Source organism: Topomyia yanbarensis, chromosome 3 (assembly GCF_030247195.1).
Source record: "Topomyia yanbarensis strain Yona2022 chromosome 3, ASM3024719v1, whole genome shotgun sequence".
Classification (NCBI taxonomy): domain Eukaryota; kingdom Metazoa; phylum Arthropoda; class Insecta; order Diptera; family Culicidae; genus Topomyia; species Topomyia yanbarensis.
Genome location: NC_080672.1, coordinates 53,398,668 through 53,416,415, shown reverse-complemented (window position 1 = coordinate 53,416,415; position 17,748 = coordinate 53,398,668). Strand labels below are relative to the sequence as shown.

The following is a 17,748-nucleotide window of genomic DNA, read 5'->3' as shown; positions in this document are numbered from 1 at the left end:
AATCAAATGAATCAAATGAATCAAATGAATCAAATGAATCAAATGAATCAAATGAATCAAATGAATCAAATGAACCAAATGAATCAAATGAATCAAATGAATCAAATGACTCAAATGAATCAAATGAATCAAATGAATCAAATGAATCAAATGAATCAAATGAATCAAATGAATCAAATGAATCAAATGAATCAAATGAATCAAATGAATCAAATGAATCAAATGAATCAAATGAATCAAATGAATCAAATGAATCAAATGAATCAAATGAATCAAATGAATCAAATGAATCAAATGAATCAAATGAATCAAATGAATCAAATGAATCAAATGAATCAAATGAACCAAATGAATCAAATGAATCAAATGAATCAAATGAATCAAATGAATCAAATGAATCAAATGAATCAAATTAATCAAATTAATCAAATGAATCAAATGAAGCAAATGAAGCAAATGAAGCAAATGAAGCAAATGAATCAAATGAATCAAATGAATCAAATGAAGCAAATGAAGCAAATGAATCAAATGAATCAAATGAATCAAATGAATCAAATGAATCAAATGAATCAAATGAATCAAATGAATCAAATGAATCAAATGAATCAAATGAATCAAATGAATCAAATGAATCAAATGAATCAAATGAATCAAATGAATCAAATGAATCAAATGAATCAAATGAATCAAATGAATCAAATGAATCAATTGAATCAATTGAATCAAATGAATCAAATGAATCAAATGAATCAAATGAATCAAATGAATCAAATGAATCAAATGAATCAAATGAATCAAATGAATCAAATGAATCAAATGAATCAAATTAATCAAATTAATCAAATTAATCAAATTAATCAAATGAATCAAATGAATCAAATGAATCAAATGAATCATATGAATCATATGAATCAAGTGAATCAAATGAATCCAATGAATCCAATGAATCCAATGAATCCAATGAATCAAATGAATCAAATGAATCAAATGAATCAAATGAATCAAATGAATCAAATGAATCAAATGAATCAAATGAATCAAATGAATCAAATGAATCAAATGAATCAAATGAATCAAATGAATCAAATGAATCAAATGAATCAAATGAATCAAATGAATCAAATGAATCAAATGAATCAAATGAATCAAATGAATCAAATGAATCAAATGAATCAAATAAATCAAATGAATCAAATGAATCAAATGAATCAAATGAATTAAATGAATCAAATGAATCAAATGAATAAATTGAATAAAACGAATAAATTAAAATTAATAAAATTATTTAAATGAATAAAATAATAAAATTAGTAAAATATATAATATAAATAAAATAAAAAATAAATAAAATAATAAAATTAATAAAATTAATAAAATAAATAAAATTAATAAAATAAATAAAATAAATTAAATAAATAAAATAAATTAAATAAATATAATGAACACAAAATGAACACTATATAAACACAAAATATACACAAAATGATCACAAAATGAACACAAAATGAACACAAAATAAGCACAAAATAAGCACAAAATGAACACAAAATGAACATAAAATGAACACAAAATAATCATAAAATGAATTGAAATAAAAGCAAAGTACACAAAATTAACAAAATTTGATTTTAATGTCTGACTCGTGCTAATTTGGTTACTAGTTTAGATACATCGTCTAACGACACCCAGTTGATGTTAGTTACAGACGAGCAGAATCCGAAACACTATAACAAAAATCCATACTTTATGTATGGTCATGTGTCCTTATGCACAAAAATTTGGTATTGTCCAAAGTTTTCCCATTTGGGAATTTTGCATCGTCCCTGGCGTTTGGTTCTTATATCAAAAGACAGTTTCGGTTCATATTTTTCGTCGGCAAACAAAACCTCTGTGCTTACTATCGAGATATCACTCGGTATAAGACAGTTGTTTAGAATTCACACGAGACTTTTTAGATTTTAGTGGCCAACTAGTGCTAATTTTGGTACTAGTTTAGATACATCGTCTAACTAGACACCCATTTGGTGCTAGTTACTGACGAGGAAAATTCGAAACACTAAATCAAAAAAGCCATACTTTAACATAGCTTCTGCTGTTTATGCAAACTATAGGAAGCCCTTATCGCAGCAGCAACACGCTTTTTTACCTCATCGTCATCACTAGTCACGTGTGTTCCAAGACCTATGAATTCGTCGACAACGTGGTACCGAGTCCCATCGGTTGCCACCTCGAAATCAATATCGTTCGAATTACCCCGCTCTCTGCCAGTTATCATGAACTCGCAGCCTTCCTTTTAAAGATAAAAAATGCATCTTCTACTTCTCTGCGATCAACGCCAATAATGCCAATGTCGTAAGCGAAGTCAAAAAACATGATGATGGTTCCATTCCTTTGCGCATCAGATTTTCGTATCGCAACATCGAGCGCTATGTGAAACAATAGATTAACGAGTACATCGCCCTGTTTCACGTCACAAACGAATCGGACGTCAATGATAGCATGGTCGTTGATGAGTTCGCAACGTACCTGATTGAAATTCACAGAATGTTTCGCAGAGCTGGAATATAACTACAGAAACTGCTTCTCGTAGCGTCTAATAGTCAATGAGTCTTGCACCACAAACATCCAAAATGTTCAAATATAAAAGAAATGGCCAAAGATAAGTGCATTTTATCTTTGTGGGTACCTGAGAATCCTGTCGATATGTTATACATACATGTTTTTGTAGGAACATGACGGTTAAATTGAAAAAAACCTTGAAAGAAATACGTCCTCCAATAGATGCCACATTATCCTACCATAAGTCAGTGTATTGGGCAAAGCTACCAAAAAGCAATCCAGACCAAATCGAGTACCGGACCCAGAAGGTTGCGAACCGAAATTGCGTCAAGTAAACACTCGATCTGCAACTAAATATTCCAACCAGCAGCGAACCGGTATTCAGCCATCTTACGCAGATACACATACCTAACCTGTAGGTACGTACGCGTAAACTGGATTATAGTAAAAATTGTTCACTCGTATGCTAGGACAAGATGCCGATGTAACGTGTCGACCTGTTGGCTATAGTAGACCGCACCCAGCTACGCGTTCCGCGCGCGCGAGACGGCAATGCCGGTGGGAGTGTACATGAGCGAGTAAAAAAACGTACGTAGGCATATGTGCGAAAAGTTTACTTACTCTCTTACTTAACCATTTTTTTTTTATTTTGGCGCCCAAGTCTGTCTCGAAAGAAATGTGCCAGTTGTAGTCGGAATTCCGGATGCTTGAACGATACTATGAAACTCATGGTCGCCGTTGTCGATGGATAGTTACACAACTTGGTTACATTCAACAGTCAAAATGTCGAGAAGAATGTTTCGAATCTTTGCCATGGACAACATCGGTAGTTATCTTGTTTACAGATCGATTTGAACATTTTCTAACGAGTAAAAGAGTTTCGTTTTTGATATCACACGTCACCTTTCTCGTTCGGCCGAGATGTGTTATGAAACATGTGAAGAAAGGTGCAAAATGAAAACGCTGAAGATATAGAAGAAGAAAACTTGGCAAAACAAGATGTGTGCTATTTGTAGATGAACCGGTCTTGGCAGAGTGGATGGCTCTATTTGGACATTTCCAGACATGGTGGACAAATAGGTCCATAGGTGGTTGCTTTGTCGTACGTAAGTTATATCTACAGCGATAGCAATTTGAATATGTATAGATTAATCTGACATAAGCAGCTCAATGGTGTAATTTTGTTTGGATGTGTTATACAGCATTAAGTTCTTTAACGTTGAACTCGGTAAAAGATTTTTCCGATATTTTAATTATATTCTTGAAGTCTCTCACAAAGCTTTGGACTATAAAAGAGAAGAAACTTTCATGTACCTGGAAAAAATATTGTGAAAATAGTTGAAATTGATGTTGTTTCAAACTCACGATATTTCCATAATCAATGCACCAATTTCTCTGATTTTTGGTTTAAGAGTTCAACATATTTTACTGTACGCATCGATGAAAATAATTTGCGGAAATGGCTAATTCTTATTCCATATAAATATCGACTTCTCAAACTAGTTGTTATAAGAAGAACTCGAATCGACCAGTACATTGGTTGCGGAGACAGTATGGTCACCGCGAACGCTATAAGATTAGAGACTTTTCTAGGGAACTTCTTGGTACTCCTTAGCAGGTTTGTATATGACTTTAATTATACCATAGAATTATTGGATTTAACTGACTTCAAAGGTTATACACCTTCAAGTCAGTCTCACTTGTTAAATATTACATATCCTCTAAAACTAAAAACAAAAGGTTTTATAAAACCATTTCTTCGATTTTCAGTGCATTTAAGTCCGCAACTGAGTTTTTCTAGACTTAACTAACCTCAATAAGTAGCAAATAAGCACAGGTTTTAAAAACATCAAGAAGACTACTTGCACGTATGTACCTAGTATTGAAAGATATTTTGAAACAAACCAGTCGCCACCACGACAAGGCGTCGGACGTCGGACAACAGGTTAAAAAAAACAAGGGGAAAAGAATATAACAACCAAACCACAACCTGGATGAAGAAGAAAAACAACTTTCAATAGTGCCAAACTAAAAGTGAAGAAAAACGCAGCATGCATGATTGTGTTGTACGTAGGTACGTGCAAAAAATCGCACACGGACTAAGAATTGGGTAATTACTGTGAGTCGGTCGTGTGGGTCTTTCTAAGCTATTTCACAATGCCAAATTGAAGGGGGTTTTAACGAGCTGGAACTGCATGAGCAAATCGTTTATTGTATTCAATGGCGAGTCCATATTGCACACCGAATGTAGGGACGTCTATTTAGCTATATTTGGTGGCTTGTATGACCTATTGAAAGAGTGGCACAAAGTTTTTTCTAGGATTATTGTTTAGATTGTTGAAATGAAGATCCCGTATACTACTTTATTTTCAAATATTCTCTAAGCTTGATGATATTCTGCTTGAAATGGTCGTAAAAATATCAATGAGATTGAAGAATTTTTTTTAAATATCTGAAAAAGAAAAATCTTGCTCAAAACTTGTTGCTCACTAGAAATAGTACGAGTCTTTTTTAAATACTTCAATTACCTTTTTTATTTCGACTAATATGTTGTCACTTTTTCTTTTTACTTTTTAACGACATTCAATTAGCTACAGATTACTGAGTGGGGAAAGTTCTAAAAATTTAGAGACATAGCCACAGCCACTCTTGAGACAATGACATTACCCAATTTCGAGTTAATTCGGTTAATTCTAGCCACAATCCAGCTTAGAAATTGTATTCAACCTGATATATTCCGTTTACTGAAAGTCCTTCTTTCTATTGTCGAATTGAGAATATAATCAAACGTTCAGCGGGGAGAATATGTCAAATAGTTGAATTTAAATTGCTGGGATTTCAAAATTCATATATAGAATGAAACTTATCGTACAATGTAAGAATTCATTCGTCGTTTTCTGCAACGAAGTATTTTCGTGCATTGTTAATAGTTGTTTTCGTTCATTTCACGAACTGAAAAAATGGTCGCTTAACGAACGAAAGTTTTCCTAATTTTACATCTTCAGTGTACATTGCACGTAAGTTATCGTTGATAAAGAAATTATTTTTCGTGAATGAAACGAAATGTTTCATTATTTTAATAAATGTTCGTATATAGTACGAACGATTTCGTTAGACGCACGAATTTTTTCTCCTTCATCGAACAATAGTTTTCGTATTTATTTACATATTATTTTTTTCATCCGATCTTTTAAGATTGATGTTTGACAACACCGATTTTTAAGGATCGATCTGGCAAAATCGATTTTATTTCAAACTACTCACCACTATTAAGTACTAGAATGATATTGGTATTTTTTGATATTTACGAAAAATGTTTACAAAAGTTAGATACGCTCTGATAGTAACTATTTTCTGTGATTATAAATTGTTGGGATTTTAGCAAAAAACATGAATTACGCAAAACAAATTTTTTAGGTTGATGACGAATTTATTTCGCTAATAGCAAGATTTTTTATAAAGTACACGAAAAATTTCCTAATACCTACGAATATCTTCAGGGGTTTTACACTCACATTTAAGTGTTAAAATTACGCAATGACATGACTGAAATTGTATAAAATCCTGTTATTACTCCCCTTAGACCAGAGCCATTTGCCACACAACGCGTTTTCTGCCGCATCACGATACCAGAAAGAAAGGAAAACAATTATTTTTAATTGTTATTATAATTATAGTTATAATCGAATAAGAAGGAATAAAGAGATCTATTTGTATAATTTATACTGCGTTCACGATTTATTTATTATTTTTAACAATGATATTCAACCACTGATAACTGATAATGACTGCGGAAACCTACTCTGAAATGAATCTGAAACCGCTCTCAGAGTGATCTGAGTGGGTTCACTCGATGACGCTCAGTGAGTGGCGTAAGTGCCGAGCGTGCATAGCGTAGTTGGTTAATCGATTGCCTTGTACGTAGCTCACCTGGGATCGATTCCAGTCCCCGCACATGGGATTAGAGATTTTACTACAGAGATTGTTCTAGCCAGAAAAGGGACGAATGACTCTAAGATTAACACCCCTATAATTGAAATAAAAAAATGAGAAGAAAGCTTTTTGCCGTACCGTGAGAATTTATGTCTCCGCAATAACACAAAATGTCCAACCTAAGCACAAGCAGTCCCACACTAAGTTGAATCTTTTGTTGAGCACTAAGTTGAGCCACTTGAGATTTTTGGTATTCCTTGAAGCGCTGGAAACTCTTCGTTTGCTTTTGTTTGCTATTAAGATCAGAGGCTGTTTGCTTAGGCTTTGTATTAAAGAAGGTTTAGGTGCTGTAACAGATGTCTCCACAAGGGGATGCCAGAGCGGCATTCTTTCTGAGCCAAGAGAGTGCATTTTGTCGTGGTGATTTGTGTAGCTTTCTTTAGTTTTTTTTTTGCAAAAGAGTGCTTAGAGCGTCTTTTAAAGGAATGCTTCAGATTTTCCGGGAACTACTTGCTCTCGGGGAATGGTAATGGATCATGTGGACACTCCCCAACAGATTTTCAACATTCGTAACGTAAGAGTCGTCCTAATGATTCTCTGCCCGCTTGCCACACCATTTCTTTGCCATTCAAAATATTAGCTCACCCCGTGCTTCAGTAGAACTACGCCTGACAAATTCGAATCGGTGATCACGCCGTCGATCTCAACACTTTGTACGGGAAAATATATGCGACGCATTATTTCGAAATCTTCAGAATACTTAGCGGATTATCTTTGAATTGGAAGTAGATCAGTTAGAGGCCAACTGAGTTCCATTTGTATGATTTTCAACAGACGGTCGGAGTATTCGAAGACGAATTTTGTTCGACATCCCACTAGGTCTTTTCAGGAGAGTTCTTTTATGCACGGGTCTAGAACCCGGCGCAAAGTGAAAGCTTCAAGAATGCGAAGGAAGAGACATAAATTACGGGATATCTATCACGTCAGGCTTTTCGTGATGTATGGCAGGATGGTACTAATAGCAAATGTTAAAACCGATAGTAAGCGGCAAGAGATGTGTGTAGAAAACCTTTAACAGCAGCAGATTACAAAAGCACCTTTGTTTTATTTGTTTGTGCTGTCGTGACGGCATCTGAGCTGCTAAATTAAATCTAATGATATGCACCATTATCAACAATCCACCAACCAGGTAAAAGCTTCCAGAAATTGTCTCCACAATGTGCACAAAGAGTGAAATACACCGATGTAAAATAGAGCAACACAAAAATACTGCGATGTGCAGAACGACTATACAAAGAAAAACTTGAAAACGAAAAAGAGAAAGATCTGTGCACCAAGAGCCGCACAATTCCGCACAAAGAGTCACTTTTTTGTGCCTCCCCTCACTGGCAAGCAATTAAGAAGGCGAATCAAACTACAATTCAGATAAAGATTGATCAGAAGAGCGTTTTCAAAATGTTTTGGTTGCCGTCTCTGCTACCGTGCGCGTGGGACCAAGATTCACACTAAGGAACCTCTTTTTCTACTCTTTAAGATATGCACCCATGAAGAAGAATGCACATATGGGAGCCACACACATCGGAGTGAAGAGGTTTATTGTGAAAGAGAAGAGCGGTGGTTCGTATGAAAAGTGTGAAGAGCGTTTTTATTCTTCTCTTTATTTGCTCTGAGGATTGCATCCCTGCCACAGTATACTCGTCATGATATGAAGTATATTGAAAAGATGCTTTGTCATTTGACTGCAAGTACCTAGCGACAAGTAATTGTATGAATCTACAGCTCTAGATTGGTGGCTTGAGTTGACATGAAATGAACCACAGTAAATTTCTAGGAAACCAAGTTTTTCGGTGTTTTTTACAAGTTAACAATCAACGGAAAGAAATATACCGGTTGGTAACATAACAATAGATGTAACGAATTTTTATATTTTTGATAGAGGCCGGTTGAATTGATCGATAAATCGGTTGCTCAGTTAACCGATTTGCATGTTCGGGAAATGCTCCACCCGTCTTCAAACTCCGCATTGATGATATTACAGATAAATCTGCAGTCTACTTATATTTAAAATTTCACAAAACTTCAAAGTGTTCTGTTGGAGCCGACTTTGCTAGAACTAATGTGAGAAACTTCGGTTTCCCGCGTCGCACAGTGGCGGATTTGCCTAAAAGCCTGGCCAAAAGTCGAAAATTGCATGGTAGTATTTTGGGTTCTAGTACTTTAGATGGTGCTGCCACATGCTATTTTAAGCGAAACGCTCAAAATTTCCATATTTGAGATGTTTACATATCCATATTCATATTCATTTTTTAGTAACTACAATTTCCATGCAAACTTGTTATCAATTTTCATTCCAAGCATTTCGTCGCAGAATCGGCATATTTTCTATAATCTAAAAAAAAATTATTCGTTCTTTGAGAAATATGTGCATCGGACAGCAATTGAATAATAATCGTACCTACAGAGAGTTGAAAAGTTTTATAGCTATGTTGTATAATATTTCAAAATACATAGTTTGAAATGACTAATAACATTAATTCCCATAAAAGAAACATCATCTTAACACCCAAATATCTTATTGCGTACAAATCAACAAATTCTGTCATTTAACTACACACCATTTAAACTTCGATATATTATAAACGTTATTGGCATACACTGGATCCATTAAAACCATTCATTCGCGAAAATTTATTTATATTTATAATTAAATATCGGCCATTTTGTATCCGCCATTTTGTATTTTGAAAATCTGACATCAAAATCGTAATCTGCGCCCCAAAAAAACTTTTGCAGGTCAATCAAAACCATTTTCGATTTTTGGTAAGGTTTTTAGGGAAATCCATCACTGTGCGTCGCTTTCAAAAGATTGTCTGGGAATTAGATTCCACATTTTTTTGAATAAAGTAAAACATGTTTCGAAAATCAATGAAAGTTGGTTAAAATTTCTCCGTCTAATGTGCTAATTCAGCTCAGTTTTTCATCGGTGTATTTCATCTTCTGTGCCAATTGTGCACGGAAATGATAAGTCTGGGGGTCTGAAGGGGGCTTAGTTCTCAAAGGCTTTTAATCAAAACTTCCTTGTTAAGTTGGCAAAATTGCTTATGATATGATATATAAACGAGGAAAGAGTGAACTATATGCTATCGATACAACTGGTCTTCCTGATTCCGAAATCAACATTGTTCTATCGAAGAGAATGTTCTGCTCACTTAGTTTGTGTCAGTGGAATGTTATGCAACTTTTGTTGTAATTAGTTGTCTATGTCAAATTTTTCATTCTTTAAACCTGAAGGGATATTGTAATATATATTACTTGCCAGTTGGGTTGTCTTACATTTACTTAATTTTTCATTTATTCGCTGATAATGTTGCTAGCTTTGATAAATGTCGCAACTTAAATCAATTTAATTTCACCTACGCGGGCCGGTAGCATCCATTGCCTGGGTAGGTAATCGCCTAGATCATCTGCCTAAGGAGAGCGCGGAAATCTTGTTTTGCTTTATAAACTATAAATTATAAAATAAGACATAATTAATATACCATTTCTATATACTCAGTAAATTAGTAAAGTTGAACTGAAATAGACCCAAAGTAAACACCAAAAGAGCGAGACCCCACCAAGGGCGCAAGAAGACTACGGTACGGCCCTGCGTACAATATGCATGCAAATGGTACCTCGAATTTCTATCAGGATATTTTGGCATTATTAGATGCGAATCATCTAAGTCTGTGGCATGTACGAACACTCTAAGTTTGCTCATTTAGAAAAGCGTGGAGTAGGGTCTACTCCACGCTTTTCTAAACTTTCAATTCCTTGCTCTTTCTTGAGTACTATGGCTTTTAATATTGGAAAATGTTTCACGTTGTCATTACAACATAAAACATGAAAGATTGACTCACTCTTAGTCGTTAATAAAAAAGGGAAAAATGCATTTTCAACGGTGTTGAAGTGGTGTGAATGCGGTTGAAAAACCTCATTCCTTCCTTCGTTACTCTGGATCTGCTTATTCTCAGACAACGCTATGTACTTATGATAATCAGACTCTCACCAGTACTGTAAATAATGAGCGCTCTCCAAAAATTTCTGACAAAAACAATAAGCAAAACAGAAACAAATACAAAATCTTCAACAATAACTGTTATCCAACCGGTAACACCGGCTCCTTCAGCGCATTGGAAGAAGTGCCACCGAGATGTTAGGAAACTAGGAGCATGGTTTGACAACCGTAATCCGCAAATCGAAGATACAGTTCAAATCAATCAACAATATTCCATGACACCAGCTGTGCCGAGTGCATTGACGAATGCGTAAAGAGAAAAAAAGGACCGTATAACTCTCTGGCGTTAAATTTACATATGTAATGGATAATTTCATGCAAAGAAATCGATGGGCACATAATATTTAGTTAAATGATTTTTGTGGAAAATAAATAAAAGACACACGACTCCGTTAAAGTAAGGCATTGAACCGTGTCAAATAGACGAATTAAAAAAGTCATTTACAAAAATAAATAATCGTCCTGCTGTACCATAATTTAGCCAATCGATTTCGGAAAGACTACTAAAAATTTAGTTATTAAGCGTTCGAAAAAGTTTTCGTGCACATATATAATCCTAATGCTGCTTAGATACAAACTTTGTTTCTAAACACCTGATCGGTCCCACCAAAACTCGGCAAATTACAAATAAAAAATAATTTTAGGGTTGAAAATTGTTGCAAAACAGCGATGTTTGGCCTGAAATTTTTTTGATTCAAACTTTACTAGGTATCTAAAACAAATTTTCTAGAATCATTCGAATTTAAAAAAATGACCCGAAAAATGAATATGTAAGAAACTATAAACATTTCATTATTTTAGGCAATACTTTGGCATACTGTTTTTCTACTGTTTATTAAGTGTAGAAAATAATTATGGATTTAGGAACGACACCAAATTCTTTTATCAATTCCTAGTTGATTTTTTTCCTATTCCATCGAAGATTAGCGAAAAATAAAAAAACTTTCTGGTTGAAATAGTTTTTGCTGAGAAGCTAATTAAACAAATTTTGAAGAAAAAATGTGAAAATAATGTAAATTTTAAAGAAGAATTTTATCTTTGGAAATGTTCACACGTTTGTCGAATAAATTTATGAAAATCTTATATTTTCCTAATGAACCTAATGAAGTCCAACGCTTCAACTACCAAAAAATACAATAAATCTGTAACATTGTGGTTAGAGGGGTCATAATCGAATTTCCAGTGAAAAATTAATCATGTTACTATATGCGAATTAGTTTTTTGATAATTTTAATAGTTTTATTCTCAGTATTTAATATAAAGGAATGAAAGTTGGATACAAATAACGGATTCGTCGTCAGAAGCGTTTAAGTTTCCTAAATTGCTAAAAATACTGTAAGTTTGCATCTTGCATTATGAAGAGTGTAAATAAAAAGTACGTAACAATTAACACGAATTTACATTTAAGCACGTGTAAACTGAATATGAATTCTTTAGTTTATTCAGTTGAATTTTTCATTTCAATACATGCAATATTTTATTTTAAACGTCAAAAAACTCGTAATATACTGTTATCAAGTAGAAAAACGAAACGCTAAATGGTGAAATCTAATTTTCATTTTTTCTAAGTATACACTCTTTTCTAAAAATTATGAACGATTTCATGAATCCCTTAACTCAATTTCAAAACTTATTAGAAGAAACAAATACTCACCGGAAACCACCAGAGCTAAAATGCCAATTAAGGCATACACTTTCGCCATATTTTCCGCTACGATCAGCCTATTTGTTCGTTACTACTGTCCCACTTCAGATCGAATCAAATCAAAAGGACAACTTACACAGCTAAGTCACTGACGGGGCACTTCAGCACGGCCAACTTCGATCACAGTACCGTACAATTTTCTTCGGTTTCCGTTTCGCGCTCGTTAGAACTTCCCTAAGGGGCTAGAGGGTTACAATTATACAGCACACTTAGCACTAGAGTTGCACAGTATCCTCGATTGTTCACCACCGTGGCTGGCTGGTAGTGGTATACAGTGTCCCCAAAGTAAGAGATTTGCTGAGTGCTGCTGGCTGGCGCTGGCGTTGAAGCACTGATTCACACTGAAAGCACACTGGCACAGGCACGGCCACTAGGGCTGCCTTTTTGGATGCGGTTCGGCTGTTAACTTGTCGGTGGCGGTGGCGGCGGCAACGGTAACGCTGACAGCAGTAGGAAAGAAGAAGAATGAAAAAAACAAATCGGCGACACGACAAAAATGCGCTCCACCGGTGGAGAGTGGTGCTAGCTTGCGCGAGAGGGGATCAGTTAAGTCGGCAGCCTAACTACTACGGTGGAGCAGACTTGTGCGGAATAATCGAGACAGAACAAACAATTCGGCGTCCGATTCGACGTCGAACTTTAGTAAACGCAAAAGAGCGTCCAGCGAGAAGCACGCTTTTATACGGCGCGCAATTTTTTTACCCACTTTCGGTGCGCTTGGAACTCGCGATAGGGGAGGCAGCGGTGGCTTCCAACTGAGTGTCAGCTGCGAGAGTGGGTGCCGGATTTCCCCAGGTTCGGATGAACTTTGAAGGTTCGAAGAGCTCAGATTTTTTTTTCAATGGCTGTAGTAGCTATGCAGGGTAATATCATATCGTCATGAAAAGTAAGCTAAAGGAGATGCATGGAATATCCCGAAAGGCTGGCTCAGTGCTATATACAGAAGAATGAAAGTATTTGCTGTTATCGAGGTGAATCGATCATTTCAATATTAATTCTTCAAAAGGGCTATTGAGATTTTTGTAAACAAACTTCTTTCGCTCATTACTCCGCTGCCGAGTTGAATTTCATGAAAAATACACTTGAATCAACATATTTACCCTCGGTAGAATCAATTTCAAATGTTTTCTGTGTTGAAGTTATAACAAAATAAGAGAAATCAGCAAAACAATAGTTTGTTTACAAATCTTATTAGCCCTATTCAAAAGTTGATATGGATTTTTTGGATTTTTTTATTTCACACTATTAATTGCCCAACAAACAATTTAGATGGGGAAAGGCTAGATCAGTTATTATTCAGTTTATTCCCTCGTAATAAAGGCTTGCTCAGCTTTCGTTTTTTGTTGGGTGCCAAATTGTTTCTGGTTTAGAATGCTGCGATCTCACTCAATCTTATCAATAGTATCTGTATTCAAATATCATCAACACTGCACCGTAGGACGAGTATTTCGATTTGTTTCATGTTGTATGAAATACTTTATTCGATTTTATCAGATTCCAGTTTCCTGGATTTTTTAAAAGATTGCCAGTGGACCTTAAAATATCGTTATTGAATTTTTCGAGAAGCTACTGAAAATTTACCGTAAGAAGCAAGAGCGTTCGTTACTTTCAACTATACCTACTTAAACTATTGTAGCACTACAAAATAAATTTGATGCGTAGGCTAGTACTTCTAGATAAACAAAAACGACTAGTAATATAACTATAATTGTTACATCTAAATATTCAAATTAATAGATTGTTGGGCCCATACAATAAATGTAATGATAATGTTCCTCTTTCCGCTTGTGCTGTTACTTAATGGTAGGTTTTGTTTGGGTTTGTAGCTTCACTACTTTACAAGTCTACTGTTTGGTGGAGGCGGAAGGTTATTTCTAAAATAAAAGCCATCGAATCTAGTCGTTTTTTGAGGCCAACTCAACTAGACTACTTGTCCGATATATGGTGCAAAATTTTGGTAGATACACCTGATGGGACAATAAATCAACTCAGGATTGGACCGATTTAGTTTTTCATAGTTCATCATTTTTCTGGGCAGTCTAAACAGCACTCGTTCTAAATGAGAACCCGAGCACAAAAGGTGAATGCAGTTCATCGCTAGTAATTAACTTTTAGCGCAAGTTCAAGGAGGTTTGCAAGCTTAATGAAGCTCGTTCAGGTGTGGCCCGGAAACTGTCAAATTATTTCGCCAGTCTGCAACGAGATTGTTCGGTAAATCACAGATAATGATGTAATTTTTATACACGAACTGTGTTAAGCTACCGTCAAGAATCGTGTCAAATAAAAGCATCGAAAAAGCGATGTGGCAACAAGATAGCAATCTGACGCCTTTCCTGCGGCTATTTCAAGTTGATCTAGACTCAAGATAATAAAACTTGACTTCTGCTGTGATAGCATCTTTATTCTCCAAAGAAAATTACACACGAAAAGATATTGATATGACAACGTAGAACTCGAGCACGAGACGTGGCGCCAAATAGAGTCGAAATTTGTCACGTTGGAAGCTGCCACGAGACTCGCTTTTGCATGGTTTGGTAGAACTGCTATGCTTGGCCATTTGTCTGTCGCCTCGCTCTCTCACTCTCTCATCCCATTTAAATAATTAGCTACTTGAATATTTGACAACGGGGAACTTTAGCACATACGCCGACAAAACCGGTTCGGGTGTTATTTTATTGCCCCCGTTTGACCTTGGTCAGCTCTGATGGTTCTGGTTTGGCAATCTTTCGGGCAAAACCGGTAAAAATAAAAATGATTGTGCTGGAGTACCGTGCAATCAAAAGGAAGTTAAAGTAACGAAAGTATTACTATTGCTTTGATTTTACCGTCTAATAACTAGTTTTGATGATTTCCTGTTTACCCAAATTAAGAACTATGCGCTATAGTCATGCTTACTTCAACCACCAACTAGTGCTACGAGCACTTGATTTTTGATATACTATCATATATCTTGTTTTATGCGGTCTTAAAATTGAAATTTTTCAAAACACTGGTTGTCCACAGGAGAATTTTTAGTGATACTAATCCAAAACTCTTCAACCATAAACCATAAAAACCATTAAATTAAATCACAATACAATTTTAAGAAAAAAAAATAAAATCAAACTTAATTATTGGACAACTTTTGAACAGTTGCTTTTACAGCAAAAGCTAAATTATTCAAATGCAATTGTAAATCAACTGTTTCGTAATAGTTATGATAAAAGTTAGCCCAGTTATCAGTTGAATAACATTAATTTTGAGTCGCAAGTTTTCGCCAATTCGAACTAATTTTTTATAGTTTTTCAGAAACCTACTAAAAACCTTTATTTTTGGGTAACATTGAAACTTGTCTGAAGTAAAACGGTTTATTATTTTTTAACCATTCGACTCGTAATATTTTTACGGTGGTTCACTTCATTGATTTCTGAATTATTTGTGGTGCGCCTAACCTTCTCTATTTGTATTTATAATAATAGCTTTATAGCTATACATTCATCAGTAATGACATGAGCTGTCCTTCGGTCACCATAACCAGTTATGGACTTTTTTCTTTTTATTTAAAACTTTGTAGATCCGGCATCAAACACGCAGACTGAGAATAAATGAGAATTTCGTCATCAGACGTTTCAGCACTTTTTTGTTCGTTCTTGTTGTTGTTCGAATCATGTCTTAATGGATGGCTAGATGTCTGTAATTTGGTTTTGAAATCAGGTTGCTCTCTAGATTTTTGACATGGTGTTTGAAGATTTAATGAAGTTTAGTATGAGTAAACCAATTTGTTACCTCCATAAAGCCATACAGTTCAAGATTGCACTTGTGTGTGTTAACTTTCCAAATCCCACTGGCCGGCAGTGGTATAATTAAAAAATAAATTGCATACGCTCTGGCTTTCCCATGCAGACAACTTGATTTCGGGATATAGAAGATGTTAGTAGCTCTGCTGATTTTCTAATGGCCCATTTCAAAATGACAGAGACCTAGCGATACATTCCGAGTTTATTTTCGTGTCTGCAAGCTCCGCTCAACTATAATATGAGTATAAAATTTATACCAGTATTAATATTAAACTTTCGATTCCTTGCCACGAATAAGTGCGCATGGAATTGACGCGTATTTAGTGTATCATGTAATTTTAATTAATTGATTTCAAGATTTAGCTTTTCACCTTATACATACCGTCATTTACCTTTGAGTGGATTATATACCTATAAGTGTCGGTGCAACCAACTTAACATTACCTCGGACCAAATTACGAATATATCACCGGTGTAGTGTCATGTGCTTTGTCTACCTTAGGTTAGCCGTAACTTCGTCGTAAAGCTATCAGGACATATGTAGTGGTGTGGTATGAAATAACCATCATCGGGATCACAAACCGTATCATCCAGCCTTTCGCAACAGCCTAGATTGGGGTTCTGATTAATTTTTTTGTTCAAGCTGGTAGAAGCGCTTCTCTGCTTCCTGACGAGACACTTCTAATTCTTCAATACCTTTACTCAACGGAAGCCGTACGATATACCGCTCATCGGTTCGAAGGTTTCCACAAGCTATCACTCACAATCGTCGTTGTTAGGCTTCGGCGAAACCATCTGATCATCGATAGACCAACACTGCTACAAGATGTGTGTCAATTCTGCGTGAACCATAATCGCTTGATATATTCAAACTGTTAAAGTATGGTTTTTTGTTTTAGTGTGTAACTGGTTTCGGTTTTAATGTTTGCATAGTTCAAACTGTTGTTACTGAAGCTGAGGCTACTGGATATCATTTTCCAAGAAAAAAATCACCTGTTTCTTTTTTTCTGGGTGCAGTGTAGTAAACCATTCTCCTCCAGGAACGCCATCATCCGAAAGCTCCAATTGGAGAAATTTCTTCTATCCAAAAGGTATACGCGTTAAATCTATAGTTATCCATTTCGACCGCGTTGAAAGAAATAAATTTTTCATCGAAAAATATTTGCACTTTTATCACAAATCATTTTCTTGAAATTTTAAATTTTCACCGAAAAACAAATCGACAACAGCGAAAAATTTTCGCACCCGACGCACATGCATACAGTTCTATATTGTACTTAAAAATTCCACCTAGTGGTGCAATTGTATCTTTCCACCTAGTGGTTATTATTCCACCTAGTGGCGCAATTGTGCCTTTCTCATTTGTCCAAACTACGACTCAATGGTTGTTTATGTTCAATTCAATGGTGGAAATGTACATATTACATATTCAGTACGATTTGCACATACATACAATGGATCGACAGCCACGATCTTGAGATACTATGTGTCGACACTAAAACATCACTTGAAACCAGCGCGCGGCGGATCAAGGAGGAAGATCCGAGGGGTCCGAACTCTGCCGAAAATTTTCCTTGTTAAGAAATTTTAAACTAGTTTTAATTTTAAAGTTGCAACCCCTTACTGCATACTCCTACCTAAGCCTATATAAGTCAATAGGCCGGGATTAGGCTGGCGATTTTTAGAGTGACTGCATAGCCTTTTTATATGAGAAAGGC

General features: G+C 35.2%; 1 protein-coding gene across 1 annotated transcript in view; it reads right to left on the bottom strand.

The window, feature by feature from the left end:
* Positions 1 to 12,891, bottom strand: part of LOC131686736 (chitin deacetylase 1) — a 75,829-nt gene extending 62,938 nt beyond the window's left edge. The window contains exon 1 of the mRNA XM_058970673.1: positions 12,204 to 12,891. Coding sequence (XP_058826656.1) covers positions 12,204 to 12,252 — 49 coding nt within the window. The 5' untranslated portion in view covers positions 12,253 to 12,891. The remainder of the gene's footprint in view (positions 1 to 12,203) is intronic.
* Between the last annotated feature and the right edge of the window lie 4,857 nt (positions 12,892 to 17,748).